The sequence below is a fragment of the Scyliorhinus torazame genome, chromosome 2 (genome assembly GCF_047496885.1).
Source record: "Scyliorhinus torazame isolate Kashiwa2021f chromosome 2, sScyTor2.1, whole genome shotgun sequence".
In the NCBI taxonomy this organism is placed as follows: domain Eukaryota; kingdom Metazoa; phylum Chordata; class Chondrichthyes; order Carcharhiniformes; family Scyliorhinidae; genus Scyliorhinus; species Scyliorhinus torazame.
In genome coordinates, this window is record NC_092708.1 from 351,185,722 (window position 1) to 351,207,344 (window position 21,623).

A 21,623-nucleotide genomic window follows, 5' to 3' on the forward strand; every position below is an offset into this window, starting at 1 on the left:
TAAAGGTGCTACCTGATTTAACCCCCTTGGGTAGTAAAGGGACATATTTAATATTTCTTCAATGTGTAGGAAGGAGCCCATGATCAAATTGTCAGACCTGGAGAGTGCATGGTTAAGCATCTGATTTCTTTTAAAACAGACTTATTTTGTAGTTTTGTTTTATTTTTAGTATAGAATTAAGATTTTAAAGTGTAGCTTTTTTTTCCTGAGTACAAATTGTGGGCAAGAAACCCTCAACTGCATATACCAAGTTAGTAAAGTCACCATAGTCCCAGATGACCATCGGCTGCTTTCCCCTTTGAGAGGGAGAGCTGACTGGTGGTGATTTAACCCATGGATCACCACACCTCAGGCGAGGGGCATGGTTGAGAAGGCCTTCATGAATAACCTCAGCCAGCACGGAAATTGAACCCGGCTGTTGGCCTTGTTCTACATCACAAACCAGCTGTCTAACCAACCCCCAAGTTACTCCCAATATGTTAATTGACATTTGTATTTTCTAACATCCACGTATCAAGAAGACAGACCTGAGGGAAGTTTGCAGAAGAAGCATCAACTGTTGCAGCTCCTTATCCCAACACCAACCAAGATATGAAGACCTGCCATTTTAATTGCTTAAAGATTGCAGAAGGAAATTACTTTGCATGGAAGTTTTTTCATAACATAACTGATGGTTCAGCTGCTGGTTTTTAGTTTTGGCAAGTCACCAAGGCTATAACATATATCTTCTCATCCTGAAAATATTCTTCTGATTGGTCACAAGGAACCATTACACTTTAAAAGCCTGTTTTAAAAAGCCAACTTTCTGTAAAGGATCTAACAACCCAAGTGGATAGATTCCAGTTTATTTGAATACTTTTAAAAAAGATTTCTTGTATATTTTTGCTATATTTTGTCTGTACATAAATGCAGAATGAAGTGTGGTCTATCTTTAATATGTGTTGTATGATGTCTACAGTAATGAGAGAGCTTGCCTATTCCATATGCAATTAAGCTGGTTGTTTAGATACTGTAGTTAACCTTTTATACTCGCTCTAGCCTAAATTCAATTTACCCCGAGAACGTCCCGAATCACTGGAGCAGCTCCATTATACTTTCCACCGACATGTTCGGTTCCGAGATATACAACAGCAGATCATCAGCGTCTCAGGACACCCTATGTTCCACCGACATCACCACCATCCCTCTCACTATCCCCTTCCACAGCCCCGAGTTCCTTAGTGCAACTGCTCTATAGCCAATGCAAACAACAGCTGATTCTGCAGGGCAAAGTACCCCAAGTTCATGCTGTTAGTGCAAACACTCTCCATTAGCTCCTTACACAAAAGCTGCACCCACGTCACAAACCTCGGCCCCATTCCATATCTCTCCAATGCCGCCATCAAGTAACCTCACTCAACCAAATGAACTAGGATTGTTTTTACTGGAAAGACGGAGGCTGAGGGGAGACCTAATCGAGATCTATAAATTTATGAGAGGCATAGACAGGGTGGATAGTCAGGCTTTTTCCAAGGGTGGAAGTGTCAATTACAAGGGGGCACAGGTTCAAAGTGAGATGGGGAAAGTTTAAGGGAGATGTGCGGTGTAAGTTTGTCACACAGAGTGATGGGTGCCTGGAATGCGCTGCCAGAAGATGTGGAAGCAGGCACATTAGCAATATTTAAGAGGCATCTGGATGGGTACATGAATAGGGAGGAAATAGAGGGATACAACCAAGTTAGGGCATCATGATTGGCACAGGCTTGGAGGGATTGTTACTGTGCTGTACTTTTCTTTGAGAGCACCTTTCATCAAAACTGATTTCCCATTGAACAAGAGGACAAAATTAGTTGGGGTGCAAAAGCGTCTTGTTGAAAAAAGTTTAAATTGTTTTTTGAGTGAAGTGTAGGTACTTAGAGGGAATTTCATTTTGCAAGAATTTGTGTTGAACCGAGCAGGCTGCTATTGACCAAGCAGGTAATGAATCAGCTTGCAAGGTAAGAGTTTTGTGGGCCATGGAGGAATTTAAGGAGACTTTACTTGGGGTGGGGTGGCGTCAATGTCAAATGCACTGACGGGCTCAGTACCCAAAGTAAATTCCAGATTTAATTAGGTGCACACCTGGACTGTATGGGAGTCCATAGAACATAGAACATACAGTGCAGAAGGAGGCCATTCGGCCCATCGAGTCTGCACCGAACCACTTAAGCCCTCACTTCCACCCTATCCCCGTAACCCAATAACCCATCCTAACCTTTTTGGTCACTAAGGGCAATTTATCATGGCCAATCCACCTAACCTGCACATCTTTGGACTGTGGGAGGAAACCGGAGCACCCGGAGGAAACCCACGCACACACGGGGAGGACGTGCAGACTCCGCACAGACAGTGACCCAAGCCGGAATCGAACCTGGGACCCTGGAGCTGTGAAGCAATTGTGCTATCCACAAGGCTACCGTGCTGCCCCAAATCTAGTCCAGATCTACCTTAATCCAACCCGGAATTGCCTGACACAGCGGTCCTGCAAATCAGCAGGTAAATACAATCTTACTCAACGTGTTGGAGGATGGGGTGCATGACCATGTCAAGGAGCACAGCTCCTTCATGAGGTCCTGATGAAGGAGTTGTGCTCTGAATGCTAGTGACTCCAAACAAACCTGTTGGACTTTGACCTGGTGTAAGACTTCTTACTGTGCCCACCCCAGTCCAACGCTGGCATCTCCATAGGAGATCCTCGCATTTAGCAACTGATAGCGAAAATGTAATTTATAATGCGAAGTAATAGCAACAGGTAAATTATTCAGCAACTTGCATGAGCAGAAGTTTGGGCGATAGTTAATGGGAAGACCTGAACTACAAATGCAAATGAATGACAAAAATTGCCACCTTGCCGTGGTGGAAAGGCTTGAATGTTCCCTGATCCCAAAAGCAATGTTGGCTGGAGTCTTAAACTCCTGGCAGGGTCACCCACGATGACGAGGAAGATGAGAAGAGAAAAAGCTTCACGTAGGCCCAGAGCTGGCAAACTGAAACTATGCGCCTTCTGCTTATTTTAAACCTCTTCATTCACCTGAGGAAGGAGCAGCGCTCCGAAAGCTAGTGACATTGAAACAAACGTGTTGGACTTTAACCTGGTGTTGTAAGGCTTCGTACTGTGCTTATTTTAAAGGGGTACATATTTTATCCAGCTTTCATAGTTAACCCAAAACAGTTACATTTTGAAAATATTTGCCTGGGAATATATATGTTTAGCATTTGGGCTGAATTGAACAGCTGCGCAACATTTACCCAGACGCCTGTTCTGTGTCCCACTTATAGCAAGTATTGCAGCAGTGCTTCCCGGAAGTAGTTACACAGCAGAACCACTGAACAAAGTGCAGAGGAAATCGCTTGTGCAGTAGCGCCTGGGCCGGATTCGTGTTCTCGCTGACCGCTCTTTACAATGGCAGCTAGGTGAGTGTCCCTCTGCAGCTGGTTGTGTAAAACCTGGGCACGGGGATGACTTTTAAAAATTATCTCGAAAATAATTGTTTGCGATGAAAGCATTTCTAAGCTGCAAGCCCGCTTTCTCTCGTTAAATCTTCGTTTGTTTGGAACAGGGGATGCTTGCTGGCGATTTGCATTTCTCGTGTACTGATCTCCAGCCGTGGTGTTTTCCTTGAACCAGATCAAAAAGTGAGGTGAGTGCAGTAGATTTTATCTCGTTACTGCTTATTGGAGCAGGGCCTTGTGTCAACCCAATCGAATTATTCCTCCTGTACTGTAAATCCCTCTGACTTTCCATTGACTTTGACCAGTGTCTGTAATTCTGACTGATGCTTGAGAGCAGTTTAATCACATTCCGCACTTCAGTAAGACAAAAACTCGAGCTGATTAATCAGTACGACGTGGGCAATGCCCCCAAAACCTCGCTCCACCAATCCTTTAGTGTGCATGTTCTATTGATATCCTACATTTAATTTCCCTGTGTAAGTTTTGTCATTCATTTGCATTTGTAGTTCAGGTCTTCCCATTAACTATCGCCCAAACTTCTGCTCATGCAAGTTGCTGAATAATTTACCTGTTGCTATTACTTCGCATTATAAATTACATTTTCGCTATCAGTTGCTAAATGCATGAGGATCTCTGAAATGTACTGGTGTCATGTGAACATCCTCCTGGTTAATATAACTTCTGCAAACTGGTAACCTTTCCTCTGATTGCCACCTTGCCGTGGTGGAAAGGCTTGAACGTTCCCTGATCCCAAAAGCAATGTTGGCTGGAGTCTTAAACTCCTGGCAGGATCACCCACGATGATGAGGTCGAAGGGGAGGAGCCAGACAAAGCACAATCCAAAGTTTAAGTCTTCAACGGCGAATCAGGCAGAAGATACCAGTATGGTAGCAACGGCTGCGATGGCGGACGAAGGCTGCAGGAACAGGGAGAGATCCTCAGTCATCGAGGTCCCCTTGCCACTGGAACTGGACCTACCGTCTGTCAAGGACTGAGTGCCTGCTGATTTGCAACAGCATACCCACATTAAAATAACAATCTTTATTAGTGTCACAAGTAGGCTTACATTAACACTGCAGACACGGGGAGAACGCGCAGACTCCGCACAGACAGTGACCCAAGCCGGGAATTGAACCTGGGACCCTGGTGCTGTGAAGCAACAGTGCTACCGTGCACACCAGGCATCTACCTCGAGGAAACTAGCACACCCTCACACAGCCAAGCCCTGCAGGAGAGTATTTCAGCAGCTTTTTTCACGACTGAACAGCTCTCTTCAGAGTCCACTCTCCTCACCCCCGATTTGGGGGCGGTGGAAAGCACTAGAAAAGGTGGCATAAAAATAGTTTGTTCCATCCCTACCCTGGCTGGGAAACTGCATCCAGCAGGCTCATCTACTCACGGTCAGAAAATCAAAGTTAAACTCGATTTCAGTGGGAGAAGCCGTTCTAGGATCGGGCATTTTAGCCATGTGAGAACCCACAAAACCCATGACCAGTAACACCGAGGTGAACTGCTATTCACATTTGCGAATGATCGCCAAAGAAGATTCTCCTTGTTTTATTTGTAAATTGCAGTCTGGAGAACCCATCACAAGTAAAAAGAACTGAGCTGCCCATTTAGTGCCATTAACTTTGAATCACTGCATCTTTCACTTGCAAATGCTGCGAATGCCTCAACAGGCTAGGCAGGATCTGTGGAGACTGACATAAGGGCTCAAAGCTTCAGGTCTCCAGACCTCGTACGATTGATGCTTGGCTGGACTCTGTGAAAGTCCTGACACGCTGATCTTGGTGGGAATTGCCTGGGAATTTTCATCTGCTGATGCGCCATTCTCCTATTTCCAGGATCCGCCGTGAATGTCTCCAATTTTGAGGTAGCGCTGGGGACTTATTACATTAGATGCAGTACAGAAGGAGGCCATTTGGCCCATCGTGTCTGCACTGTCTCTTCCATATGAACAATTCATTTGTTGCCAATCTCCCTGCAGGACTTCATATTTTTCCATTTTGGATAAAAGTCTAATAGCTTTTTGAATGCATCAATTGAACCTGTCCCAACACAGTATATTCCAGACCTTAACCACTGAGTACATGAGCATGTTTGTTTTTTCTTGTATCGCTTTTGCTTCTTTTTCCAATTTCTATAAATCTGTGCCTCCTCGTTCTTGATTCTTTCACAAGTTGGAACAGTTATTCCCTATCTACTCTGTCGAGACACCTTATGATTTTGAACACCTCTATCAAATCTCCTCTGCTTCTCTTCTCTAAGGAAAACTGTCTAATTTCCCAAATCTATTGATGTGACTGAAGTTCATCATCCCTGGAACCATTCTCTGCAGCCTCTCTAATGCTTTCACGACCTTCCTAAAGTGCAACGCACAGAACTGGATGCAATACTCTAGCTGAGGCTGAAATAGCATCACATTCAACGTAACCTCCCTGTTCTTGTATTCTGTGCCCCTATTGATAAGCCTCGAATGCTGTATACTTTATTGTTCTGACACCCTGGGCTAGTGTGCGGTCAATTCCAGCCCCACTTGACCCGGGTGATCATGATGTCTCGCGAGATCTTGCGAGGCATTCCAAGATGGTCAGTCTCGCAAGATATAATGGCCTCGTCACATCACTGAGTCGGGTGCGTCAAGGCTGTTTGATCGCACCAAATGTCTTTCTGAAGTTCAGGCTTTAGTTTTGATACTACTTCCTTCTAGGCTTGAGTTGGTTTTCTCTGGCATGGTTGTCTACTTTCTCTGCAGACTCCGTCATTTCAAGTTTGCAGCAAAGAATGTGCCAGGTACTCACTGCTTTCAGAATGATAGAACAGTTCTCTCTCCTCAGCAGCAGGAGAGACAGAGAGTATTCCTTTCACTTCCACGGTCTAAACACCTCTGCCCAGTTCTCTCAGAAAGCAAACACAGGAACCAATCACTGACTATTGTCAGGCAGAACACTGTCCCTAGCCAACCCACTGGTTGTCAGTTAACAAATCGAACAACTTCCTCCAAAGCTGGGTCCTGAGATCCCGAGGAGTCTGGTTTCTCCTCTCCAAATGCAAAACCTGGGAACACAGTGTCCTGGCAAGCTGGCTGCTTCAACTTTAAATCTCCTGCTTAAAGGTGTATCCCAATTATGGGTTAGAAATAAAATAAAATAAATGGGAACAAAGGAAATACACAGGAAGGACTCTTGCAGCCGCCAGGCCCCTCTACTCTTACATCCTCTTTAGAGTCACATCCTTTATTTTATATTGTCTCCTATAGTTCTTCCTCCCAAAATTAATTACTTCGTATTTCTCTGCATTGAATTTCATCTGCCTCCTGTCCACTCATTCCACCAACTTGTCTCTGCCTTTTGAAATTCTACACCATCTTGTTCACAATCCTTCCAAATTTGGTAACATCCAATTATTTTGAAATTGTGCCCTGTAAAGTCCAGATCATTGATATATATCAGAAAAGGCAAGTGTCCCTATACTGACTCCTGAGGAACTCTGCCACTAAGCTTCCTCAACCCCAGAAAACATCCACTCACTACTATTCTCCATTTCCTGTCACTCAGCCAATTTCTTTTTTCATATATAAATTTAAGAGTACACAATTATTTTTTATTTTTAACAAAAAATTATTTTTTGCATGGCCAATCTACGTAACCTGCCCATCTTTGGGTTGTGGGGGTGAGATCCACGCAGACATGGGGAGAATGTGCAAACTCCACACAGACAGTGACTCGGGACCAGGATCGAACCCGGGTCCTCAGCACCGTGGGCAGCAGTGGTAACCACTGCACCACCGTGCCGCCCACTCAGTCAATTTCATAGTAATACTACTACTGTCCCTTTTATTCCATGAGCTATGACTTTCACAAGTCTTTTCTACAGTGCTGTATCAAATGCATTTTGTAAGTCCATCAATTGCCCTCATCAACCATTTATGTTACCTCTTCAATACACTCCAGTAAATTAGTTAAAATTGATTTTCCCTTAAGAAATCAATGCTGAATTCGGATGGATTTGCAGTACTTACCTGAATAGTTACCAGGAAATGTTGGGCTGATTAAAACCTAGTATAAACCCTGGGTAACTTACACAACAGAACACTCTCCCACCCAACAAATCACTGCCACTGACCCTCAGACTAACCTTCTTTCCCCCCCCCCCCCCCCCCCCCAAACCAATTCAATTCAATGGGGCTGGTTTAGCACAGTGGGCTAAGACAGCTGGCTTGTAATGTGGAACAAGACCAGCAGCGCGGGTTCAATTCCCGTTCCAGCCTCCCCGAACAGGCGCCGGAATGTGGTGACTAGGGCTTTTCACAGTAACGTCATTGAAGCCTACTTGTGACAATAAGCAATTATTATTATTATCAGCCCCGGCCACTCGTCAACCCATCGACCCACCCAGACACCTCATTGACCCACCCACCTCACCTCTCCCAAGCCCTTCTCCCCACTACCACCACCCACCCCTTCCATTCGCTAATCTCACTGGACCTTTTAAGCTGACCATACAGCAGCTAGTGCCATACAAAGGGAGGTGATTCCCTGATTCTACTCCAATGCAACAGAGCTCTCCGCGGGATGTGGAAGCTGGACTTAGAAGATCCTAGAAGAAATGCGGAACAGTGTCAATTCGGTGGAATGTCCGGCAAAGATTGCCATCCCTCAGAAGACCCGGGCCAACATTTCAGGTCATAATGAGCTTTCACCCGCCATCTCAAACTGTAACATTAACTCTGTTACTTTAGCTGGATTGTTTTTAGAATTTGTGTGATGTGAATAGTAAAGCTGGTACGATCCCACATGCGCTATTGCTTAAATGATTGGATGTGCGTTCTGTCATGAGTTTACTGTTTTCCTGCAGCGTTCCTATTGGGTGGATACAAGTAGGGCGAGTATCGGCCTCCGATCAAATACTGCTCACTTTTGCACTAAAGCAGCAAAATACCGACAAACTCCAAGAACTACTGGAGCAAGTGTCAGACCCACATTCTCTCCAATACGGTATGTGCAGAAAAAGTTATGTTTCTTTTGTGGAGTTTTATACATTAGAAATGCTCATCAGGATTTTCTGCGACTTGAAGAGTTTGTCCAGAATAATTTCAGTCCTAAACACAACCTCCAGGCACTATTGAGTTCATATATTTAGATGGCGGAGGTACGACGAGCTTTACACTTGTAAATTTCCCGGCTGAGGTTCGTGAAAACTGGTTGACTAAACCGATTCTTTTCTGAAAAGAAAGTTTCTAAATGTTTACAAGCACACTGGCAAACACACCACTGTATCTTTTTTTAAGAATCTCCTCCTGATAGTTGTTCAGGGGCAACAGTTTGTTTAGCTCTATAGTTATTTTAACTTTGAGTTTAAATGGGGTCTATTACTAATTAATCGGGAGACGCAGTGGGGTGGGGGGATCAGCATGAATTTTGAGGTGAAGATTCTGCCTTAAATTCTGCAACTTCTTTGAGGAAGTGACTGTGAGAAGCCCTATGATTTGACATACCTACACATTCAAAATACTCTTCACATAATTCCATGTCAATTAAATGCAGAGCTCTGGCTATTCAGCAGTCAGTAAAGAGCTGTGGGAAAACTATGGGTACTCATTATACTTGAGTTATTTCAGAGAATGGTAAGTATCAAGTGGGGTACCTCAGAGTCCAGTACCATTGTTCTAATTTAAATAAATTACATGGATGCAGAAATTCAATGCAAAATCATCAAATTTAAAGATGATACCAAGCTATGGAGGACAGTGGATTCAGCAGGCACAGCTCAACAAAAAATAATTGGACAAAATTTGTAAAAGGGCAGAAAAATAGAAATGAAGCTTAAAGTAGACAAGTGTCATAGAACATAGAACATACAGTGCAGAAGGAGGCCATTCGGCCCATCGAGCCTGCACCGACCCACTTAAGCCCTCACTTCGACCCTATCCCCGCTGTCACGTGCTACAGAAAGGAAGGAGAGGTAGATGGCCTAAATACAGCCAGGAATTATGGTGGAATTGATAAGGGATCTCGGTAGATCACATGCTAAATTTGTCCAACCAATGCAGAGCAGCAATCAACAATGCTAAAAGATATTGAACCACATGGCCAAAAAGGTGCGATAGAGGTTAGGAGTTTAATGAACAAACTTTACAGTGCCAAACAAAAACAGAAAATACTGGACATCTCAGCAGGTCTGACAGCATCTGTGGAGAGGAAAGAGAGCTAACGTTTCGAGTCTGGATGACTCTTTGTCACATCTCTTGTCTGATCACACCTTACGGTGTGCTTGTCAGATCATATCGTGAACACTGTATCATGTTCTAATGACCAAGAAACAAGAAAGGCGTACAAACACTGCAGATAGTGCAGAAACGAGCGCCAAGGCAGATCTTTAATATAGAGTTTTGAGTTATGAGCAAGAACTAGTGAGCACATTTTTAGGCTAGTAAAAGTTAATCCCAGGACTGATCTTGGGAAACATTTCATCACATAGTGACATGTGGAATAAACTGCCAGCACAGTGCAGCGAAAAAGCCCAGAATTATTTCAGAAGCAATTGGTCGTTGCCTTTGTTGGGATTTTGGTGGAGGGAATGGTGGGTGAGATGGTAAGATTTCTCTGAATGGATGAAGTAAGTTGGACTTGCGTGCCTAACCAAACCCTATACTTTTCCAGCATTTTCTGTTTGTATTTCAGATTTCCAGTTTTTCTTCTTGTTTTTATTTGTAATATTTCAGGGCTTTGCGCTTACCTGAGAAAGCAAGACTCGCTCTAGAAGTGTCTCAAATGTGAATAATTTGACTGACCTAAACTTTGTAACTGATTCTTAAAAGTTATTTAGTAAAAAGCACTGTGCCTTTGGCTGACCTATTGAGAAACATTTAGTTCATTTGGTCATTTGTCTCACTAATCCCTAGGTAAATACCTCTCGTTGGATCAGTTATCCAGTCTGATTCAACCTTCAGAAGAGACGCTGAAAATTGTGTGGACATGGCTCAGAAATCATGGTGTGCAAAATTGTTCCACAGTCCAGACTTCCGATTTCTTGAAATGTTTCATGTCTGCCAGGTGAGAAAACATTTGTGCTGTGGAATGTTTACCACTTATCTTTTGAGGCATAACTTCATCAGTATTTGTGGGAGCCATGCCAAGCTGTTAGCTGTTATGGGGGGGGGGGGGGGGGGGGAAGGTTGATGAGGCATTAATTTGAGAGCTACAGGCAAAGTATGTACAGAAAACTTTATAAAGGTAGAGACACGCTTGAGAAAAAGGTTTGAGCAAACTGTATTCACTGAGGCAACTCTGTAAGCTATGCTCTCCGTTGCTCGAAACGTTAAGAATCGGCTCCAGCGGATCTGATCATGTGCAATCCAGAGGATGGATATTCATCCAAAAATGGAAAAGCCAAAATTGGGAAAGAACTTTTCCTCATTAGAGGCAGTGGCTTCCAAAGTGCAGAAAGCATGATCCCAGCACTTACATGAGGATTGCACCTGAATGGTGCCCTCAAGGCTGAGTTTGTGGGATCAATCAGTTTATTAGCTTGATGCATGTAAATGCAAGCACTTTGGGTGTATCTGCCTCAGTGCTAAACTTGGTTCTGACTATCCTCCATTCTTGGATGGTGAGAAACAAATGTTCTGATCCTTTTCTTGACCCTCGAAAATGGTCCTTTTGTCCCTCTTGAGTAAAGATCACAATGAGGCTTCTTTTTAAATTAAATAATAGGCTCACTTTCTTTTCCTGCTCTGGCCTCACTGCTGGCACCCACGTACGCTATTGTGAAGGTCACGCTGCCCCCAGTTACTCAGGGCATAATACAGCCGTTCCTAACTGAGGAATAGGGAAGGGAACTGTTGAATCCGCGGTAAGCAGAACACATAGACGATAGGTAGAAATTATCGAACAAGGTTTATTCCAATACAAATCCAAACTCCTCCATTCCCAAGGGTGGCACAGTGGTTAGCATCACTGCCTCACGGCGCCAAGAACCCTGGTTCGATCCCGGCCCCAGGCCACTGTCCATGTGGAGTTTGCACAATCTCCCCCTGCCTGCATTGATCTCACCCCCATGACCCAAAGATGTGAAGGGTAGGTGGATTGGCCACGCTAAATTGCCCCTTAATTTGATTTTTTTTTTAAACTCCTCCACTCCTCCTTCCCTGACCTGCTCCCAGGTCTGGGTTTTTATGTGAGTTGGGGCTCTCCTGGTTAAGGGGAAGCACCGCCCTCTTAAAGGGACAGTTCATATTCCGGAGAGGTCTTGGAAAACCATATGGTCCTGATTCCGGGACCTCGATTGGGGTTATAACAGGAACTCTCCCAGCTTAGGGGTCCCAATGCCTCACCCCTCATTTGCCTTGTGAAGGACAGAAGTTAGTTCTCTTCCATATGAGGAAAGAACTGAGTAAACTCTTATAAATCGCACAGACCTGATACAACCAGGCCACTGGCATGTCTTTAAGAGTTCCATCAGTCCATTGCCAGATTCCCCCCCCCCCCCCCCCCCCACCCAAACAAAATATTTCAAGCTTGGTTGCAAACTAAACTGTTCAATGAGACATTTATATAGCACCCTCAACATCCTTGAGCACTTAAAAGGGAGCGAAGAAGATGCTGAGCAGGAGGTAAGAACGATTAAAGATACATTACATTTTTAGTGAGTTTGAAGGAAAATCAAAATAAAGCAGAGCAAAGTTCTATTTTGGGAGAGCATTCCAGATAGTAAGAGTTGAGTGACTGAAAGGATGTTCCCCAAGGAGGAAGATGGGAGTAAGCTAAATCCACAGTTGAGTAGAGGGTGCAGGTTGGCCCATGAGAGACTCTTCAAGTCAAATGGGGAAAGACTGGAGTGTGGAGAGGATGAAAATGATGATAAGGGCCTGGAAATTGCTGAGATGGGGATCCAGAGTGTAGCTACCTAAATTGGCCAACTCCCAATTTAAAATGGCGAACGGCAAAGGCTGATGGGAAAGTCAGCCAACAAGACAGAAACCAGCAGCTGCAGGTTTTCTGTGTATTTACCTCTGCAAAGGCCAGACAACACCGATACCAGCGGCCATCAGCATAACAAAGTAGCAGCCATCTGCATACTGATGAACAATCCCCGGGAACAATAAGTAAAATTTTGGACACACAAAGCAAAGGCAGACTCCTCGGCGCCAGCAGGAGCCAACACAAAGGAGGTGAACGAGCACCTCGAGACCGCCCATCGATCAGGGAATCGCTCCAGTATTGGAGAAAATCGAACCAAGCGATTGGGACAAAGTCCAATCACTTGGGACCAGGTACAGGGTCCGCCCCAAAAGGCGGGAAGCCCCTGGGGACTATAAGAGTTGAGCCCCAAGTTCAAATCGCTCTCTTCAGCTCTCTTCTTCCTGCCCGGGTCACCCAGCAACACGAACCAACATTGACCGCGACCGGTGCAGTGATCGTCGACTGACGTAAATCTTAATTCAACGCTCGCTACGAGATAGGCGCTCCTAGCTACCAATCCGTACCAACTTCGAATCCCGCAGACTCAGAGCCCGAACGAAAGGCCATTTGTTCCCCTGACCTTGTGGGCCAGTCCGAAGTTAAGTATAGGCCTGTTAGTTGTAGAAGTAGCTTAGACGTAGAATTTGTGCATGAGTAGCGATTACTGTGTATAATAAATGTGCTTTGATTTAAATCTTACTAATCGGTGTATTGGGTTATTGATCATTACTCGGACTTGAACCTCGTGGCGGTATCATAAAGATACCTGGCGACTCGAGAGCAAAGGTAATAAAACAGAGAAATTGAACCAAGGAGAAAATTAGCAACATTATTTGGCGACTCCGCCGGGACCCGATCTAGAACTGGAAAACCACTCCGGGAGAACCCAGAATTTGAATTAGAGATCCAATTGGAAACAGAAAACCACAAGTGTTCAAGCAGTTCTGATCAATACTCATAAATTCGGAAGTGTGTGTATGCATGCGTAACTAACAGAGCGATAAGGAAAAACTGATAGAATTTTTGTTGCGACAAAACTGTCGGGAGTTTGTTTCTCGGAAAGTAGCGAAAGCCGTACCCGTATTTACAGCAGCGCCTTAATACCCCAGTCCCAAATTTGAAGAGCAGCATTCGGATAGGAAAGATGGCAATGCAACGCCTAATGAACCCAAAGGAATTTGCGGTCGCAGCGACCAGCAGCAGTAGAGTAGGACAATGTCCCATTTGGGAGGAAGAGATCAGGAAATATCTCAAAGGGAAAGGATGGCCCCTTTGGAATGAATTCTGTGACAACGAGGAATCAGGCCCCGGGAGTATAGGACATACTTGGTGGGAGAACCTGAGCGAGATCCACAAAAAGAGCTTGGGGAAAGCTCGCAAGCCGATGGCAATCGTGTCTTGCTTGGCACAATTGCGAGGCACAGAGGAGGCCGTTAGGACGCTCTGGAAAGAAGTAGAAGGCATACATCGAATGAGTAAGGTCGATGTAAGCGAGGTAGAGAGAACTTAGAATTGAGAAGGAAGTTGGCAGCAAAAAACGGAGAGGTGGAGGATGCCAAAAGGGCACACCAGTCTTGTCTGGCGCACTTAAGCAGCTTCCAGTCTCAATATGAAAAGGCCTATCAAGATACGCAACGTGCAGTCCTGGTACGTGAAGAAACAGAAAAGCAGGTAGAAGCTTTGCAGAGACAGTGCAGCGATCTAAAGGCTGCATTAAGAGCACTCCATGCTGCCACCACAGAACAAAGACAAAGCACGCTAGATCACGCAAAGTGCCGGAAGCAAATTGCAGAGCTGCAATCGCTGCTTTCAGTTCCGAAAGGCTTCCAGGAAACCTTTGGAGCAAAGTTAGATCAGGAAGACGGCCCTGATTGGGAAGAATTAAACGAGACAGCGCAGAGATATGTTCAGGGAACATGTGCGCAGGGAAAGCCACAAAAAAGGAAAGCGTCCAACCCCCCACAGAGCAGATAGTTCAGGCTCCAATGAACCCAGTCACCACCCACCGCACAGCCACATTGGACGATGCGGAATTTCTATGCTCCACCCCATTAACAGTGACCCAATTACGGGACGCGTGCGAGAAAATCACACCGTTCCTCCCCACCTCAGACCCCCACCATTTCTTTGCCACAGTAAAGCATCAGGCGACCATGTACGGCCTGGACGAGAGAGAGCATGTAAAGCTCACGGTTTTAAGTTTGGACCCTTCAGTAGCAGCAGCCCTTCCCGACCCACAGAATGTAGGAGGAGGCACCCTTGCAGAAATGCATTCCGCGATCCTGAATGCGATCGGGTATAACCGGGGTGACCCCGTAGATGGCCTCAAGTGGGTAGTGAAAAGATTGTCCCGCGCTTGGGAGCAATCTATACAAAGCAAACCCGCTGTTAAGAATACCGAGGAAAAGCAGGCCGACGCAGATATACAGGCAGTAAAAACACACCAGAACCCCGCATGGGTGAATGAGGGAAAGAACAGCCCCCCACCCAAGTCACAGGAGTGTTACAACTGCGGACAGTTGGGACACTTCGTAAGAGAGTGCAATGCCCCTAGAAAGCCACAGAGAGCCCAGCAGACGAGCACTCTGAGTAAGAAGAAGACAGAGCCCGTTCATAGCGTTAGCGCCCGTTCAGATCAGACGGACCTGACCGGAACGGACTGACGGTGTACGGGCTCCCCCAGTTGGGTCTGCGACACCCTTTGGGATAGGTCCGGACGACCAGTCGTTGCAGCGAAAATTCGGGGACAGCCCATCGAGTTTCTCTGGGACACACGAGGGTCCCGCACCAGAATAAATTCCTCCACCATGTTTCAAAAAGACACGTGGCCCACTACAGCCACTATCACCCTCAGCGGCTTTACAGGTCACTCACAGCAGGGACACGTCACAGTCCCTGTACCCATTAAAAGCGGCACCATCACCACCAAGCACCCCGTAGTTTTAGTTGACCTGCCCCACACAGCAGAACACATTCTGGGAATCGATTTCATGAATTCCCATAATCTTCCATTCGATCCAGTCAACCAGTGTGTCTGGAAAATGGCAAAGTCCGCAAGAGCCCCCGCAACGCTCAACATAGGAGAATACGCGAACAAAATTAGTGCAGTAGGCGGATTTTGGTTCAACCCGACCACGCTTAGCACGGACAAGCAGGTTAGGGCAGTTCTGCAAAAGAACAGGGCAGCATTCGCGACCCACAAGCACGACTGTGGACGGATGACTGGCTCCGTACAAATAACAGGACCTGACCCTAGACCCCAAAAACAGTATGGATTTCCCCAAGAGGCAGAGGGAGAAATCTCAAAGGTAATAGAAAGCTTATTAGAGCAGGGCGTACTTAGATCAGTTGCCTCCACTAATAATGCCCCGATTTGGCCAGTGAGAAAGCCCGATGGATCATGGCGACCGACCATCGATTACCGGGAACTCAACAAAATCACCCCCGCAGCAGCCCCCACAGTAGCCACAAGTCCCGAGACCATGCTCAAGCAGGGACTCAATTCCCGATTCTTTGCGGTTTTGGATGTCAGTAATGGATTCTGGTCCATTCCATTGGCAAAGGCATGCCAGTACAAATTTGCCTTCACCTTTAAAAATCAACAGTACACGTGGACATGCCTGCCACAAGGATTCCACAACTCCCCCTCCATTTTCCACCGACAGCTGGCAAATGGTTTAGCAAAATTCTCTCGCCCCGAATGTCTGGTACAGTATGTAGACGACCTACTACTGCAGACAGACACCAAGGAAGAGCACATTGAGCTTCTGTCCAAACTCCTGGAACTCTTACACTCAATCGGTTGTAAAGTCAACCCCAAAAAGGCCCAGATTTTGGAAGATAAGGTGATATATTTGGGAACAATTATCACACATGGTAAACGCGAGATCGAGCATAAAAGGATTGACTCGATTGCTAAATTGCCCCTTCCCCAGAACGTTTCAGCCCTCCGGTCGTTTTTAGGACTGGTTATGGCTACTGCCGAAACCACATTGACGGTTTCGCCAGCAAGGCAGCACCCCTCTCGGAACTCCTAAAGAAAGGAGCCCCCTGGGAATGGCTTCCGCAGCATACGGATGCTGTGGATGTGTTGAAGCAATCACTCATAGCAGCCCCCGCACTACAAGTTCCAGACCCGCTGTCCCCTTACGCCATAGAGGTAGCAACCACAGACCGCACCCTTTCAGCCGTGCTCCTGCAGGAACGGCATGACCAGTTAAGGCCCGTAGCTTACGCCTCCAGAATTTTAGATGCTGTGGAGCAGGGATTTTCAGCCTGTGAGAGGCACCTGCTCGCAGTATTTTGGGCAGTCCAGTATTTTTCGTACATTACCGGATTGAACCCCATCACAATTCTCACCGAACACACCCAACTTTTACTGGACGGACGACTCAAGGACGGTACAGTAAGCCAGATTAGAGCAGCGAGATGGACCCTTCTCTTGCAGGGACGGGGCATCACTGTTAAAAGGACAAAGACGCACACCTATTTAGCCGACAACTTACAGTACCCCGGAACCCCCATGAATGTGAAATTATCCCTCCACACCACAACACTGGCCCCTTTATCGCTAAAACACCCCCCAGAAAGATAGGTAGTTCAACCCAGAGCCCCCAGCACACAGACACGTGCAAGCCCATAAGGATATATGTGGATGGATCTTCCACAGTATTGGATGGGAAGTGCATAACAGGTTGCGGTATATATGTGGAGGACGCGCAGGGACGTGCTCTTGAGGAAATATCGTTACAACTTCCAGGCCACTTAGGCGGGCAGGCAGCAGAGCTCGCGGCCATCGCATATATGGTGGAACACCCAGATTCCTTCCCCAGCCCAGCAGACAAATACTCGGACAGCCTCTATGTCTGCAACAGCCTCACGGAATTCCTGCCCCTGTGGAAAGCAAGAGGATTTGTTTCCACAGACGGGAAACCCCTCCCCTCAGCCCCATTGCTCCGCCACATTTTAGAGAGAGCCCAGAACAGGACTTTTGGGATAGTCAAGGTTCGTAGTCACCATCGTTCCTCCCCACCACTGGAAATGTGAAAGCCGACGCACTGGCTAAGGCAGGTACCAGGCACGGATACTTTTGGACACCCCCCGAAAGCGCACCAGTGAGTGCAGTTCAGGTCTCGCAGACAAAGATCAAGGATCTAGTGGAGGCCCAGAAGCAGGACAGCAATCTCAGGGAGATTGTAAAAGGAAACTATCCAGCACCCTATGAGAGGTTTAGAAATGCACTGACCACACATGACGGTGTGGTGTTAAAAGACACCCTTTATGTGGTTCCTGAACAGGACAGGAATCAACTGATTTGTTTGTTCCATGACGGTCATGGACATCAGGGAATCGATCCCACTACAGCCCATCTCAAGCAGCTTTGTTGGTGGCCGAATTTAAAGGATGATATAAATCACTACATCGAGAATTATCTTATCTGTGCCCAGAATAATCCGGACAGATATGCCAAAAAGGCTCAACTCAGCCACACCCGACCCGTTAATGGCCCCTGGACTAATCTCCAGATTGATTTTATAGGACCATTGCCCCCTTGCAGGAATGGCGATAAATATGTACTCGTGGTGATTGACACATTTACAAAATGGGTGGAAGCATTCCCAGCCCGCACAAACACTGCAAAAACCACAGCCAAGATTTTGACCCACCACATCTTTACAAGATGGGGACTCCCCCGCAGCATTGAATCAGACCAAGGTTCCCATTTTACAGGACGTGTCATGCAGAACGTCCTCACGATATTTGGCATCACCCAAAAATTCCACATAGCATACCACCCACAGTCGAGTGGTATCGTGGAGCGCATGAATCGGACCCTAAAATCCACCCTCAGAAAAATGGTCCAGCAGAACAACACCACTTGGGACTCAGTCCTCCCTTTCGCGCTGATGTTTTTGCGTAACACAATTTCAACTTCCACAGGTTACATCCCACACACTCTCATGACCGGACGCCCCATGAAAGGCACAGAATTTTTATTAGGTTTAGACTTGACCAGCCCCGAGGTGACGGCCCTCACACACGAGAAAGCAGTAGAGCAATTAGTTGAAAATGTTAAAATGGCTCAGCTAGCAGCCTCAGTGAAATTGGGCACAAGGAAGAAACAGAGCAAGGCTTGTTTCGACAAGACAGTGCATGCGACTGAGTATAGTATAGGACAGCAAGTCATGCTCTCCGTATATAACCCCAGCACATTCCTGTCACCAAAATACTCGGGTCCGTACTCCATGGCAGACAACGTAAGCCCATCCGTATATAAAATAAAGTATCCCAACGGTAAGACTGCGTGGTTCCATATCAACTAGCTGAAGGCATACGGAACACAGTCTAACCACTCACACCACGTCATGCTCGACGCAGCAGACCACGCCCCGCCCACAGCCAGCGTAACCCTACCATCCCCCAACACGTCCAGCCCACCACGGACTCAACCTCAACTCCACCCCCGAAATATACACTCCGCCCCGGAACGCCCACAGACTGCAGCAGCAGAGACAGCGACTGTGACTCGGACGATAGCCACAGCACGCCTCCCTACTATCCCCATGCAACAGGACCCACACCCAGCGAATCCGACTACGATCCGAGTGATCCCTTCATGATCACTTTCCTAAACAAACCCCACTACCGACACCGAACTACCATGACGACCCTGATTCTGTCCCCACACAACTAGACACCAACTATTGGCACCGAGACAACTCGTTCCGACTCGTCCGCAACGACGAGAGCGACCCCACCTCACACCATGCAGCCCTTCCAGCCCTGATACACTCAAGAGTTTGGCACCCGGGAGAAGATGACGACCTTGAGTCTGACTCTCAGAACGAGAACCCCTTTGCGACCCTGTTCGCAACCGATAACTGAGGTGTCCAGATGATGTTTTAGAAGGAACCGCTTGGGAGAAGAGGTGTCCTTTCTCATGGAACCTGCAGCATGTTTTATGTTGTTTGTAGTGTTTTGTTAAATGTTGTATGTCAGACCAGAATTTTTTTTTTCACGGTCCCACGACTTTTTGGCCGAAACCTCTGAGGACTTGCCCACAGAGATTTACTATTGGCCAAACACTAGTTCAGCGGAACTAGTTTGTCTTCAGACCCTTGTTAAGGTCCCAGATGCCAGTTCAGCGGAACCCGTCTGTCGGCAGATACCACACGCCCTTTCGTAACTGCCCTTCTGGTTCGAGGGAAGAACCACTACGGCAGCCCCACCACGATGATTACATTTCTTGCCCGTTCTTGTCGGTTGCTCAGGCAGTGGAGAAACGGCTTGGGACCCGCCCTGCCTGAGAACCCCCCCTCTGATCAACTACGCTCGGGTAGGGGAGACACGGCATTGGTAGCCGTCCTACCCGAGGACTCCATTCAACTCTTACCCGTCGCGGCCCATACGCACCTCATTTTGGACATTTTAGTTCAAAAAGTTTTGTTTTGTTTCAGGTAACCCTTAGGTTGCCAACCACATGCTATTTACATCCTGAAACATTTGGATGGTAAATTGCACAGTCTGCGAGACGGCTCGCACTGGTTCATTAGTTGGAAGTGTGTCTTGTCCTAAGATTCGGTTTTGGAAAAAAAAGAAATGAGGGAGTCACACATTATAAAGGGAATAATTGGCACTAAAGGACAGACAGACAGACTATCGTACGAGATGTTAAACCAAGATAGTTACAGACACTATGCTTGTTTCCAGAGAACTCCAGAAGCTCCAGAACTGGAGAAGAGAAGAAAAGAGAAGAGCCGTGAGGACTTCCTTCACATGGGTCATCATCATGATAATGGACATTTGGTTGCGAGTGAACGGGAACCCCATGACTTCAAGCCCCCCAGCCGTTAATGTTTCACTTCCCCACAGTACCCAGAGCCCAGTCACCAGCGACACCACACCATCTTGGTGTGCCAGGTTTATAACCTGGTACTCTCTGTCATATGTAATAGAATCCTTACTGGTATTAGCGATACTCTGCTGCATAGTACAGACTATGCGTCTAAGGAAATGGAGAAGGAGAGCCTACCGCGCTCGAACCCCGGTATATAGGATCAGATCCCCTATTTTCGGATACGACCAGACCCCCGACCCCCGTGATCTATAATAGAGAGCATTCATTTGCGGTTTTATTGTAAATAAAGAAATGTAAAGAAATGTTCATGAGCAATTGTACAATCCTGAGCTTGACTGCCAAGCCAGGAAAAACGTGTATAAACTGCTATGATTTTGTTGGATGGTTGAGGAAGTTAGAATAATGAAATGTTTAAGTGAGTGTAGTGTATTAAGAATAGTTAGAGGTTCCCATTTTATTGTTTTATAATGCATGTCCCTGTTTGACAAAGCGCCCCTTATAATTGTCAGTTAAATTTTTTTGCATAGTTATGGTCAGTGTAGAGGCCATGAAAGAAGTGCCCCCAGGTCAGGGAATGGAAAGCAACATAGTTATGTGCTCCTTCACGCTTCGCGTCAGGATCACAAGGAGGTAATGTAGCCACCTAAATTGGCCAACTCCCGATTTAAAATGGCGAACGGCAAAGGCTGATGGGAAAGTCAGCCAGCAAGCCAGAAACCAGCAGCTGCAGGTTTGCTGTGTATTTACCTCTACAAAGGCCAGACAACATCGATACCAGCGGCCATCAGCATAACAAAGTAGCAGCCATCTGCATACTGATGGGCAATCCCCGGGAACAATAAGTAACATTTTGGACACACAAAGCAAAGCTAGACTCCTCGGCGCCAGCAGGAGCCAACACAAAGGAGGTGAACGAGCACCTCGAGACCGCCCATCGATCAGGGAACCGCTCCAGTATTGGAGAAAATCGAACCAAGCGATTGGGACAAAGTCCAATCACTTGGGACCAGGTACAGGGTCCGCCCCAAAAGGCGGGAAGCCCCTGGGGACTATAAGAGTTGAGCCCCAAGTTCAAATCGCTCTCTTCAGCTCTCTTCTTCCTGCCCGGGTCACCCAGCAACACAAACCAACATTGACTGTGACCGGTGCAGTGATCGTCGACTGACGTAAGTCTTAATTCAACGCTCGCTACGAGATAGGCGTTCCTAGCTACCAATCCGTACCATCTTCGAATCCCGCAGACTCAGAGCCCGAACGAAAGGCCATTTGTTCCCCTGACCTTGTGGGCCAGTCCGAAGTTAAGTATAGGCCTGTTAGATGTAGAAGTAGCT

At 46.6% G+C, this 21,623-nt stretch overlaps 1 protein-coding gene across 1 annotated transcript in view; it reads left to right on the forward strand.

The window, feature by feature from the left end:
* Positions 1–3,303: 3,303 nt before the first annotated feature.
* tpp1 (tripeptidyl peptidase I) overlaps positions 3,304–21,623 on the forward strand; it is a 57,558-nt gene continuing 39,238 nt past the window's right edge. The window contains exons 1-4 of the mRNA XM_072491188.1: positions 3,304–3,432; positions 3,579–3,659; positions 8,329–8,468; positions 10,376–10,526. Of these exons, the coding sequence (XP_072347289.1) occupies positions 3,422–3,432; positions 3,579–3,659; positions 8,329–8,468; positions 10,376–10,526 (383 nt within the window). The 5' untranslated portion in view covers positions 3,304–3,421. The remainder of the gene's footprint in view (positions 3,433–3,578; positions 3,660–8,328; positions 8,469–10,375; positions 10,527–21,623) is intronic.